The sequence below is a fragment of the Eptesicus fuscus genome, chromosome 15, assembly GCF_027574615.1.
Source record: "Eptesicus fuscus isolate TK198812 chromosome 15, DD_ASM_mEF_20220401, whole genome shotgun sequence".
Classification (NCBI taxonomy): domain Eukaryota; kingdom Metazoa; phylum Chordata; class Mammalia; order Chiroptera; family Vespertilionidae; genus Eptesicus; species Eptesicus fuscus.
The window spans coordinates 78,925,118-78,937,576 of NC_072487.1; the positions used below are offsets into that span (position 1 = coordinate 78,925,118).

Sequence of the window (12,459 nt, forward strand, 5' to 3'; positions counted from 1 at the left end):
CGGAGCCCTCGGCCGGAGGGGACCGTCCCGGGCGCTGGCGGGTTCCGGCCCCGAGCGGCGGGCGCTGTCCGCGGTGCTGACGCGGGTCCCGGCGTGGCTCCCGCCGCCTCGCGCCGAGGCCGGTGCGGGTCCTGACGCTGCGGCGACTGCGGCAGCTGCAGAGCCTGGAGCGGGACCCACGTCTCCTGCCCCTCCCGCCGCCCCCGCTTCCTAACACGGAGCCGAGGGGGCGCCTCCCGCGCCGGAGCGAGCGCCGCGTCTGCGAGCCTTTGCCAGCGCGGGGCGCGCGGGGGAGCCCGGCGGTGCGGGTGCGGGTGCGAGTGCGCGCGCTCCGTGGAGGGGTCGCGGGGACAGGGCCCGAGCTGTGTGCGACCTGCGGGGAGCTGAGTGCAGGGGACTTCCCGCGTCACCGCGCGCAGCCCTGGGTGGCTTTGAACATGACCGCAGGGTGCGTGCGTGGGTGCGCCTGTGTGTGTGCGCCTGTCTGTGTTTGCGCGCGCGCGCCCGCGGGCACGAGTCCTCCTCCACAGGGATATTTCGGGACCGATTCTGGGGCTGGAGACCCAGGGGTGTGGAGGGGCCTAAGCCACCTCCTCCTGGAAGAGGGGGGGGGCGGGGGCTCTCTTCTCCAGAAGCTCAGACATGAGGGAGTCCCCACCTGCCTGGCCCTGTGACTTGGACCCCCCCCCCAAAGGCTGAAGAGAATAGAAGGATGACAGGCTGCCCGGGGTGAGCTGGACCCCCCAGCAGAGTCTGGGGGTCTGGCCCCATCCCCGCTGTGGGGAGACCAAGGCCAGCAGTGGCTTCGGCAGCAGATGGGACTGAGGTTAGACACCAGGAGGCACTGCCCAGGAGGGACCTGCCGGGTAGACGTGTGTCTTCTGCTTCCACTCCTCCCCCCGAAGGCACCTCCTAATTCCCTCCCAGCACCCCCCCCCCATCCTGCCTCTCTCCAGAGCCCCTCTCCTCCCTCTGGTCCCAGTGACCCTAATTCTTTGTCCCCTCCACTCCCAGACCTGCTCCCCTTCCCTAACCAAAAGGATAACTGAAACTCCGCCCCCGCCCGTGACATCACCGTTTCCAATAGCAACCGAGGATTCTGCATTCCCCACAGCGAAAGCCCCCAGTGGGGACAAAGCAGGTCGTCCCTACTCCTCAGTGACGCTCTGAGCAGCCGAGAGGGGAGGTCCCCGCCTGGTCCGCGGGCACCCCCTCCCCTCGCACCCCCTGTCGTCCTCACCACCCGGCTGAGCCCCCGGAGCCAAGCGCGGGGCGGGCGGGAGGCCCTGGCACGGAGTCGGCGCTGCAGCTTGGCGGGCTCCCTCCCAGCCCTTTCTCCTCAGTGAGGGGAAGCGGGGCCGGGGGGCGGATGGGCACACATCTTGCTGCAGCCCCACCCACCTCTCTCTGAGATGGAGGCTCACAGCGGGGAGACCCCCAGCCCTGAGGATGCTTACTGTTCCCGGGGCTCACCGGAGGGCACGCGGGGTGCGCTCAAGGGCCCAGAGCTGGCCCCGTCTCCAAAGGGTCTGTGGCCCTGGCAGGTCACAGCCTGGAGGCTGCCTGGGTGCAGGGGATGGACGGCCAGTGGGTCAGTCAGCACGGGGGAGGGGGGGAGTGTTGGGGCCGAGCTGCGGGCCTGTCTCCTCCACCCGCCCACCCCCTCCTCCAGTGGGAGCTCCACTGACCCGGAGAAGCAATTTCTAAATATCCAGGAGCCTGTGAGCTGGGGGTTACCCAGCGGGGAGCCTGCAAGTGGCCGGATGGGAGTGTTTATCCAGAGAAGCCACCAAACCCTGCACAGCAGGGCCCTCTTTCCATCAAAATGGGTCGTCAGCACCCCCTGCCTCCCCAGGCCCGGGGGCTGCAGCTTCTGCCTGGAGCCCCTCGAAAGGTCCCCAACACCCAGGGGACCTGGCAGGAGTGAGGCTCCCGTGTTGAGCTGGAGGCTTCCTCCACCCCCCATCATGGGTTGGGGTGAAGCTAGAGAAGGCCTTTTTAAAAATATATATATTTTTAAATTGATTTCAGAGAGGAAGGGGGAGGGATGGAGAGGTAGGAACATCAATGATGAGAACCACTGATCGGCTGCCTCCTGCACGCCCCAGACTGGGGATGGAGCCTGCAACCCGGGCCTGTGCCCTCACCGGGAATCGAACCTCAACCTCCTGGTTCATAGGCCGATGCTCTAACCACTGGGCTTACGGGCCAGGGCTGGAGGAGGCCTTTGACTGGCTGCCCTGCTGTGACAAATGAACTGGCTGAGACAGGGGCCCCTCTGAATGCTGGGGAGGCAGATTCTGTGGGGAGGCCCAAGGAGACCTGGGCCGCGGCCTCTGCCCCAGGGCTCCCCGTGGGAAGGTGTTCGTGGGGTGCACGGCCACCCCAGTGCTGGCTCATTCCGCCCAGCAGCACGTGGAGGGACCTGCTCCCGCCCCTCCCTCACTCCAACCACCAGCGCTCCAGTGAGGGCTGTCAATCATCAACACAGCCCCTCCTTGGCCTCAGCCCATTGGCTGAGGGATCGTCACATGACCCAGGCAGGCCACTCCGGGTTCTTCCCCAGGATTTTAGCCAGATGGGAACCTGGGGCAGGAGCCCATGTCTGCCTCCTCTCTGGGGGCGAGACCCTGAGGACAGGGCTCAGGAGCCGCCGGGAGACACATTTCTGCCGAGAGGCCGGGCCCAGCAGGTGTGCAGGAACGATGCTCAGGCACCTTCCCCATGGCCCGGGGTGAGCCTTCCTCCCGAGCCCCCTGCTGGGAGGGCCCACTCCAAACTGGGGGGTGGAGGGGGGGTGGGCTGGCTGCCAGCAGGCCTGATCGGGGTCTCTGTTCCCTGACCTGGGGAGACCCGAGGGCCTCCCGACCCAGAGCAGCTGCAGACCCCGGCGGTGCGGCCTCGCGTGCCCTCGTGCGGACGTCCAGGCGCACACCTGTCCGCACCACTTCACCGCCTGCCCCGCCGCGGGTCCCTCTGTCGCTGCCTTTCCAACTCCCCTGTCCCGGGAGGCCATCTTCCCAGCATCACAGGGTCCCCACACGTCCCACGTGGGCAAGACCCGTCACCTTTCACTCACCCCACAGGCGTTGACTGAGCACCTACTGTGCGCCAGGCGCAGCCCTAAGGGCTGGGGCAGCAGCAGCGGACAAGTTAGACCCGACTCATCTGGCCAGCAAACGAGGACCTTAAACCACTGCGTGCAGCGTCACGTACTCAGGAAAGAGGACAGCGGAACAGGCCCGGCCGGCGCGGCTCCGTGGTTGAGCGTCGACCTATGAACCAGGAGGTCAGGGTTCAATTCCCGGGCAGGGCACGTGCCAGGGTTGTGGGCTCTATCCCCAGTGGGGCGTGCAGGAGGCAGCCGGTCCATGATTCTCTCTCATCATTGAGGTTTCTCTCTCCCCCCTCCCTCCCTCTCTGAGATCAATAAAATACCTATATAGCGTGTGGATTTTACGGAGGGGTGGACGCTCCCTGCCTCGCTAACTCGGACCAGCTAGGTTCTGGGACCTGTTTCGTTGCCTGATCTCCAATCTAGGGCCTTGGCTTCAAGACCCACGACAAAGAATAACCATCACTTTATTTCTGACAATTGCCTGTGTTACAATCAGCCAGGGCGCCGGCCGGTTCTTATACGGCGCCGCCTGAGCCACCGCCGGGTCCGAGGCTCAGCTGCCCGTCGTCGGACGGAAGGAAGTCACACCGGACCCAGCGGCACGCAGCCTCGGTGCACACACGTGTTTAATCCACAAAATCCCCGCGGCGGGAAACCTCGGTATCACAGTCACGTCCCGTGGCCTCGCTTTGTCTGTCCTCGGCCAAAAGGCGGAATTGGGAAAAACCGCCGGCCCCGGTGCTTCTGAGACCCCATGGAGGTTCCGGGGGAGCTCTCCTGCGGGGCCGGGGGCGGGAGTGCGGCCACTTTGAGCCCCGGTGCGTTCCCCGCGGTGGCGGGCGCCCACACGCCGCGTCTGGGCAGGGGCAGGTCCGGCGGGGCCTGAGCCCTCCACACGCCTTGCGGAGTCGCTCTCTGCGGCCCGTGTGCGGACAGAAGCGGACTCAATGCCCGTTTCCCTCCTCGTCTTACCTGCCCCGGTGCATTCTGCCCCGGCATCCGGCCCAGCCGGTCACCCGCCGCCAGGGAGCTGCCCCCGTTCAGCCGCAATGGAACGGCCGCGGGACCTTCTGAGCTCCGCCCCGTCCTCACCGAGGCTGTCCCCGTGGGAGATTCCCACGTGTGTTCTTTCCAGTGAAAGCGCCCCTTCCGCCCCCGCCTTAGACATGGAAGCAGCTGTCCAGGCTCCAGCGGAACGTGATCCTCTTCTTCCTGGCCTTCCTGCTGTGCTGTGGGCTCCTGTCCTACCTCAGCGTGGCCGACCAGGGGACAGGTACCCGCTCGGGGAGCGCCGGGGGCCGCGGAGGGGCCGAGGCAGCAGCGGCTGAAACAGCCCCAGGAGCCGTGAAGGGCAGGGACTGGGCAGCACACCCAGGTGAAGGGGGCGCTGCGTCCCCAGCCTCCTGGCTGGACACGGGCGGGGCCGCGAGTCCTCGGGCTGCTCCCGCGTCTGCCCTGGGCAGGTGTCCGCCCGCTGCCCTGCGGTGGAGGCTCGCGGTCAGCGCACCGCCCTGTGTCCGGAAAGGACGAGAGGACGGCTGGGAGCTGGGCGGGTGCAGGGACCCTCCGAGGCTCCTGGGCTGCGATTTGACAGGAAGCTGACAGGCAGCTGCGGCCCGGTGTCCTTCCCCAAGTGGAAACGTCCAGGCGACGCCGTGGGGGCTGTGGGTGGGGGTGCGGACAGACAGCCACGGGCGCGGAGAAGGGGCTCTCTCTCCCAGGCTGTTCTCGGACGCACGTGGGGACCGCCCGGGGCCTGAGGGGTTCTTGGTGCGGAAGCAGGAAGCGCCGTCTGGGTGTCTGTCCAGGGAGCGCTCTGAGGAGCTCGGGGCCTGGGCGCTGGAGCTGAGGCGGTTCTCTGGTTCAGCCCCGAACGGCAGGCCGGCGGAGGAGCAGAAGGGGAGGCCCGCACAGCCGCCCGTCTTGCCGGCTCCTCGGAAGGCAGATGCCGACCCGGGACAGGGCCTGCGGCCGCCGCCTCAGGTACTTTCCACGAGGGAGCGCGGTCAGGCCGGCACCGGCTCAGTGCCAGAGGCCTCGGGACAGGACGCAGGGCTCCAACCGATGGCCGATGGCGAGGACGCCTGTTCCCGCCATCTGATGGTGTCTCACCCTCACGCTCATCCGGGCGGGGCGACCCCGGGGAGGAGGAGGCGGGTCTTCCCTTCGACCTGGGCTGCCGCCTGCTGCTGCCGGGGCCTGGGTTTGGTGGTGAACAGAGCAGACCTGTCCTCTCCCTGGGCCAGGCCGCGTCTCTGAGGACAGGACCCGGAACAGGTTGTGGGGGCTGAGGGGCCCCCCACCTGCAGTTCAGAGTGCCCCACAGAGACGCGGGGGACAGGCGGCAGGATGGCGGCGGGAGGCGGAGGAGGGCCGAGGCTCCTCAGGGAGAAGACCTGCCGGGTGGGTCGGTCGGTTGGTCGGTCGTCGGTCCGGCAGCAGGAGCCGCAGTGAGCGCCGGGCGGAGGCTGCCTGTGGCGTTGCTTCTGGAAAAGAAGCCGAAAGGGACAGTGTCTGGCGTCGCGGCCTGGAGTGGACACCGCGGTCAGACGAACCCCCAGAGCACAAGCAGCAGAGGAGGAAACAGACGCGCTGGACGCCATCGAACAGGAGCTTCCGGGCAGCAGGCGCGGTGCCCGCCGAGAGAGGGGACCCGGGACGGGAGGGCGCTCGGACCGCTCCTCTGACCCGGGCGGGCACCAGAGCGCCCTGTGAAAAGCTCCTAAAGCTCAACAACAAGCACCAACAGCACCTTCACCAACGGGCACGCTGCCTCCCGGACGACGAGCACACGCCAGGGACGTGGCCACCCCGCCGCCCACGGGTCCGAGCTGAGAGCACAGGGCCCACCTGGGAGGCCTGGCCCCGACTCAGAAACGGGCAGAGCACCTCAAGAGCCGGGCCAGCGGGGCTGGATGTCAACCCACGAACCAGGGCAGGGTTCGATCCCCAGTGGGGGGCGTGCAGGAGGCAGCTGGTCCATGATTCTCTCTCTCATTTTTCTTTTTACTTTTTTTTCTTTGTTAATCCTCACCCGAGGACATTTTCCATTGATTGTTATGGAAAGTGGGAGAGAGAGGAAGAGACGGAGAGAAACATCGATGTGAGAGAAACACACTAACTGGTTGCCTCCTGCACGCGCCCCAACCAGGGCCCAGGCCGGGGAGGAGCCTGCAACCGAGGTACGTGCCCTTGACCGGAATCGAACCCAGACCCTTCTGTCCACAGGCCGGTGCTCTATCCACTGAGCCACACCGGCCAGGGCTCATCTTTGGTGTTTCTCCCACTCCCTTTCTTTCTGAAATTAATTAAAAAAATTTTTTAAAAAGGAGGGACGTTCTGACACACGCTAGGACACGAGTGAACCTTGAAGACATGATGCTGTGAAACAAGACAGACACCCAGACCCCCGCCTGTGAGGTCAGCAGCACAGGTGGACCACGGACACGGGCGGGGCCACGGACACGGGCGGGACCACGGACACAGGCAGGACCACGGACACGGGCGGGGCCATGGACACGGCCGGGACCACGGACACACCGGGCCACGGACACGGCCCTGCGGAGCTGTCAGGCGCGGCCAGGTGTCCGGGCTGACGACGTCGCTTTGGAGAGGGATCCGGAGGAGCTGCGTGAGCTTTCCAAGGGGAACCGGGTGGAGCGCAACAGGCGCCTGGGACCCCCCATCCTTACCTCCCGTTGCTGCCGCCTGGAGGTCTAAACGGGCAGAGCAGGGGTGCTGGGGTCCGGGCCTGGCTCCCACACCTGCAAACTGTGGAGGGGATCAGGCCCCAGCTTTGTCCCCAGAGCTCTTGGCCCCAGGCTCTGAGGGGAGGCTCTGAGGGGAGGCTGCTGGACCCTAGACGCCCCCCCCCCCAATTCAGGGCTACCACGTGGGGCAGGACCGTCCGAGAGGGAACAGGACACGCCTTCCGGGTGACCCCTGGGTGGAGAGCTGCTGGGGCCTGCTGGGAGCCCGCGGGCCGGCGCCTGCGCTGAGGGGGCTGGAGCAGGAGCAGGAGCAGCGAGGGGGCGGCCGTCGGGGGAGAGGCTGCACGCCCTCGTCTCTGCCCGGCCCCCCCTGCCGAGCCCACGGGCTCCGAGCGGGCGGCTGCCTACTTCACACAGGACAGGCAGCCCTGGGTGCAGCCGCGGGAACACAGGAACATGGACACGGGGATGCGGGGGCACTGGTACTTGGAGACACAGAGACGTGAGGAGGGGGACACGGGGACGCGGGGCAGGGGACACGGGGACGCGGGGACGCGGGGGCAGGGGCACAGGGCCTGGGACGTGGTGACAGGGACACAGGGGTTACGGCACAGGGACACGGGGACACAGGGCCGGGGGCACGGGGGCGGGCACACGGGGATGGAGACGTGACACGGGTTACAAGGGTTACACGGGTTACACGGGTTACACGGGTTACACGGAGCACACAGGGCACACGGGGCACACGGGGGCACGGAGACCGAGACGCAGGAGCAGGGGCACGGGGTCACAGAGACACAGGGGTAAGAGCACAGGGACGGGCAGCCGGGGACGGGGACCCGGGGGCACGGGGGGTAAGGGGAGCAGGAGGACACGGGGACGGAGACACAGGGGCACAGGGACATGGGGACACAGGGGGAGGGGGAGCAGGAGGACATGGAGATGGGGCCGGGCAGGGACTGGGGCCACCGGGCGGCCAGGGGGCCACACCCATGGCTGGTGTGATGTGGGCTCATTGTCATCTGTTGCCTCAGTGACGGCCTTGGGACTGGGACCCTGGCCGCCCAGGGGCCAGACCTCCCCAGCCAGCCCCCAGCACCAGGCGGGCGGCTGGGCAGAGCGGGGTCCCGCCGGCCAGGGGCAGCCTTGGGGGGGGTGTCGCCCCTCCCTCTGCAGCCTGTGGGGGAGGGGGCGGCTCTGCGGGTCTGGCCCTCCCCCAGGCCCGGGACTGGGCGCTGGGCAGCGGGGGGCCCTCTCTGTCCTCAGGCAGAGGCCTTGCCCCCCCCCCCAGGCTTTCAGCAGCGACATCCTGGCTGCCCCACCCCTGCCTGGGCCCCCGTTTCTCAGGGAAGGTGCCCGCGGCATGGGGGCCCCCCACCACCACGTTCCAGGGCTCCCTCCCTCCCTCCCCCCGCCCGCCCCCCAGGCCTGTCTGCAGGGGGACCTGGCCGTGAGGCCGGTTGGGGGCACTGGTCACCCCTCCCGCCTGGCACGGACCTGGCACGGACCTGGCATGAGCAGGACCGTCCGGTGACCGGCGGGGGGCGGGGAGCGGGGGGCGGGGAGCAGGCCGGGCCCCTCAGCGGCCGCGCGCACACCCCGGTCCCAGCGCCCAGCCCCCACTCCGCCTGCCCCGCAGCGCCCGTCTCCATGGCGACGCGGTGGCTGCGGAAGCCCGAGGACGGCCAGCCCCGCCCACCGGCCACGTGAGGATCCCGCCGGTCACGTGACCGCTCGTGCGTCGCGCCCGGCGGACATGGCCCCCCTGCGCCCGCGCGCCCTGCCCGGGGCCCTGGCTCTGCTGCTGGCGCTGGGGCTGCCCGGCCTGGAGGCGGCGGGTAAGTGGGGACTCCCTGCGGCCCCCGGGCCCCTCGGCAGCCGGTCCGCTCAGCGGGGTGCCCTCCAGCCCACAGCGCCCCGGACCCCGGCTTCCGGGAGGGCTACTTCGAGCAGCTCCTGGACCATTTCAACTTCGAGAGGTTCGGCAACAAGACCTTCCCGCAGCGGTTCCTGGTGTCAGGTGAGCTGCCCACGCCCCCCCCCCGGCCCGGCCCGGCCCGGCGCAGGCTCACCCCCCCTCCCCGCAGAGCGGTTCTGGAAGCGGGGCGCCGGCCCCCTGTTCCTCTACACGGGCAACGAGGGCGACGTGTGGGCCTTCGCCAACAACTCGGGCTTCGTCCTGGAGCTGGCGGCGCAGCGGGCGGCGCTGGTGGTCTTCGCGGAGCACGTGGGTCCGGGCGCCCCGGGCAGCGCGGGGCTGGGGGCCGCGGCCGGGCGGGCGGGCGGGCGGGCAGCGCGGGGCTGGGGGCCGCGGCCGGGCGGGCCGGGCCCGGGCCTTGGCGAGGTGACTGCCCCGCGCCGCCCGCCCGCCCGCAGCGGTACTACGGGAAGTCGCTGCCGTTCGGCGAGCGGTCCACGCAGCGCGGGCACACGGAGCTGCTGACGGTGGAGCAGGCGCTGGCCGACTTCGCCCGGCTGCTGCAGGCGCTGCGGCGGGACCTCGGGGCCCAGGACGTCCCCGCCATTGCCTTCGGCGGGAGGTGGGTCCTCGCCGCTCCGTTCTCTCCGGGGATCCAAAGGCCTTAGACCTCGCAGGTCCTTCCCGGCCCCGGGGTGGGGGAGCAGAGGGCAGGGGGCCGGGGCTGTGGGGGGGCCACAGCCTGGGTCTTGCCTCCCGACCAGCTATGGGGGGATGCTCGCCGCCTACATGAGGATGAAGTACCCCCACCTGGTGGCCGGGGCGCTGGCGGCCAGCGCGCCCGTGGTGTCCGTGGCGGGCCTTGGCGACCCCCACCAGTTCTTCCGGGCCGTCTCCGCGGTGAGTGGGGGGTGAGGGGGGCTGGGGCCTGGAGGTGGGGATGGGGTTCCCTGCGTGGCCCCGGTTGCAGCCACCTGTCCTTCCTCCAGGACTTTGAGGGCCAGAGTCCCAGGTGTGCCCAGGGCGTGCGGGACGCCTTCCGGCAGATCAGGGACCTGTTCCTGCAGGGAGGTGAGGAGGCCGCCGCCCCAAGGCCTGCCTTACCCCCACACCCCCCCCCCAGCAGCCCCCAAAGGCCTGCCTTACCCCCACACTCCCCCCAGCAGCCCCCAAAGGCCTGCCTTACCCCCACCCCCCCCAGCAGCCCCCAAAGGCGTGCCCTGCCCCCCAGCGGTACCCCCCTCCCGGCCAGCAGCCCCCAAAGGCCTGCCTTACCCCCACACCCCTCCCCCCAGCAGCCTCCAAAGGCGTGCCCTGCCCCCCAGCGGTACCCCCCTCCCGGCCAGCAGCCCCCAAAGGCCTGCCTTACCCCCACACCCCCTCCCCCCAGCAACCTCCAAAGGCGTGCCCTGCCCCCCAGCGGTACCCCCCTCCCGGCCAGCAGCCCCCAAAGGCCTGTCTCCTACCCCCATCCCCCCTCCACCCCGCAGCACACGACACGGTCCACCGGGCGTTCGGCACCTGCCAGCCGCTGTCGGGCGAGAAGGACCTGACCCAGCTCTTCGGGTTTGCACGGAACGCCTTCACCATGCTGGCCATGATGGACTACCCGTACCCCACCGACTTCATGGGGCACCTGCCCGCCAACCCTGTCAAGGCAAGGACTTCCCCCCATCAGCCCCTCAGGCGGGCAGGGCCCGGCCCGCTTCCCAGGGTGGGCCACGCCAGCCACCCGAGGGCCGCCACCCCACATAGCCTGGGGCCGGGGCAGAGCGAGCCGGAGGGGTGCAGGCCGTGGGGGTCTCCGGCTGAGGCTCCCCGCTGCCCCCCAGGTGGCCTGCGACCGCCTGCTGAGTGAGAGCCAGAGGATCGCAGGGCTCCGGGCACTGGCAGGTGCGTCCACCCTCGGCCCTGGGCCCTGGTGCAGAGAGGGGGGCCCCGATGTTGGTGTGAGGATCCTGGGGGACCTCGGGGCCCAGGACACCCCCACATCACTCCCTCCTCCCCCATGGCCCAGCCTGGGGCCACTGCCCCAGGGGCCGTGGGAGGTCTCGGCCGGGAGGGCAGGCGCTGCTGCTGCTGCTGCAGACCCGGGGCCTCGCCCTCCTGGGCACAGGAGGTTCTGAGTGGGCAGGTGGGGGTGTCCAGGCACCGGCTCAGCCCCCCCTCCCCAGGGCTGGTGTACAACGCCTCGGGCACGGAGCCCTGCTACGACATCTACCGGCAGTACCGGGCCTGCGCCGACCCCACCGGCTGCGGCCTGGGCCCCGACGCCAAGGCCTGGGACTACCAGGTATGGGGCCCGGGGGCTGCAGGGTGAGGGGGGCTGGGGGACGCAGGGTGAGGGGGGCTGGGGGACTGCGGGGGGGGGCGGGGGATTGGGGTGGGGGGGGCGGGGGATTGTGGGGGGGACTGCGGGGTTGGGGGGACCGGGGGCTGTAGGGTGGGGCAGGCTGGGGGATGAGGGGGGCTGGGGGACTGCGGGTGGCAGGGGCTGGGGGTATGGGGTGAGGGGGGGACGGGGGACTGCAGGGTGAGGGGGGCCGGGGGTATGGGGTGAGGGGGGGCCGGGGGCTGCGGGGTGAGGGGGGCCGGGGGCTATGGGGTGGCGGGGGCTGCGGGGTGAAGGGGGCCGGGGACTGCGGGGTGAGGGGGGCCGGGGGCTGCGGGGTGAGGGGGGCTGGGGCGGGGACTGCGGCTGGACGCTGAGTGAGGCTGCCCGCAGGCCTGCACGGAGATGAGCCTGACCTTCTCCAGCAACAACGAGACGGACCTCTTCCCCGCGCTGCCCTTCACGGAGCAGCTCCGCCAGCAGTACTGCCTGGACACCTGGGGCGTGTGGCCCCGGCGGGACTGGCTGCACACCAGCTTCGGGGGGGCCGGTGAGGCTCGGGTGGGGGGCGGCCGAGCTGGGGTGTGAGCTGCCTGCCCCACAGCTCACTGAACTCGGGGTCCCACCTGGTACCCCCAACCTGCTCTGTCCCTTCCAGACCTCAGAGCCGCCAGCAACATCATCTTCTCCAACGGGGACCTGGACCCCTGGGCAGGGGGCGGGGTGAGTCCATGCAGGGCTCCCCGTGGGGCCTGCCCCTCCTCCCCCCTCCTGGTTTATGGGACCAGGCCTCTGGGGAACCCCCTCTCCAGTGAGGCCAGTGGAGGCTGCGTAGCCACACCTCGTTACTGCTCGAGCTGCACCCCTCGGCGGGCGTGTGCAGGCTGCGCGGGAGGGCTGGGGGCAGCTGCCGGAGCCCCCTCCGCACACCTGACGGGCGTCTGACTGACAGATCCAGAGGAACCTGAGTGCCTCGGTCCTGGCCATCACCATCCGAGGGGGCGCACATCACCTGGACCTCAGGTGGGCCGCCCGGGAGGGTGCTGCGCCTGGCCTGGCCCACGCTGGCCCTGGCAGGGTGCTGACCCCCGCCCCCAACCTGCTCCTCAGGGGATCCCACCCGGCAGACCCCCCGTCTGTCCTGGAGGCGCGCCAGCTGGAGGCCACGCTCATCGACCAGTGGGTCAAGGAGGCCAGGCAGACACAGCACAGAGTCTCGGAGGCTGAGGGGTACTCCCCGCGCTAGGACGGCGAGGACTCCAGGGCGGCCCGTGCCCGAGGGAGGTGCCTCGCCAAGACCCGTGGGGGAGGGAGTGGACACAGTGCACGCGTGCCCAACCTTCCCCATCAGCCACAATAAATGTCCTGAACCCCAAGTTTG

The 12,459-nt window shown here is 69.9% G+C and overlaps 1 protein-coding gene and 1 long non-coding RNA gene across 3 annotated transcripts; one reads left to right on the forward strand and one right to left on the reverse strand.

Moving 5' to 3' along the window:
- Positions 1-3,726: 3,726 nt before the first annotated feature.
- Positions 3,727-7,847, reverse strand: LOC129151568 (uncharacterized). Its single transcript, XR_008558223.1, has 3 exons — positions 7,008-7,847; positions 6,811-6,889; positions 3,727-5,604 (listed from the first exon to the last, which is right to left on the reverse strand). It is a non-coding gene; the product is annotated as an uncharacterized LOC129151568 (long non-coding RNA).
- A 691-nt stretch (positions 7,848-8,538) lies between these two features.
- Positions 8,539-12,454, forward strand: DPP7 (dipeptidyl peptidase 7). 2 transcript variants are annotated; one of them, XM_054726775.1, is made up of 13 exons: positions 8,540-8,666; positions 8,735-8,848; positions 8,916-9,055; positions 9,205-9,368; positions 9,511-9,646; positions 9,736-9,817; positions 10,237-10,403; positions 10,579-10,639; positions 10,921-11,039; positions 11,472-11,628; positions 11,737-11,801; positions 12,031-12,101; positions 12,189-12,454. In XM_054726775.1, the coding sequence occupies exons 1-13, from the start codon at positions 8,585-8,587 to the stop codon at positions 12,322-12,324; spliced, it is 1,494 nt and encodes a 497-aa protein (XP_054582750.1). In that variant the 5' UTR covers positions 8,540-8,584; the 3' UTR covers positions 12,325-12,454. The 2 variants fall into 2 exon arrangements, with proteins under 2 accessions (XP_054582751.1, XP_054582750.1); XM_054726776.1 differs by lacking the exon at positions 8,916-9,055 and having other exon boundaries at positions 8,539-8,848.
- Positions 12,455-12,459: the final 5 nt, after the last annotated feature.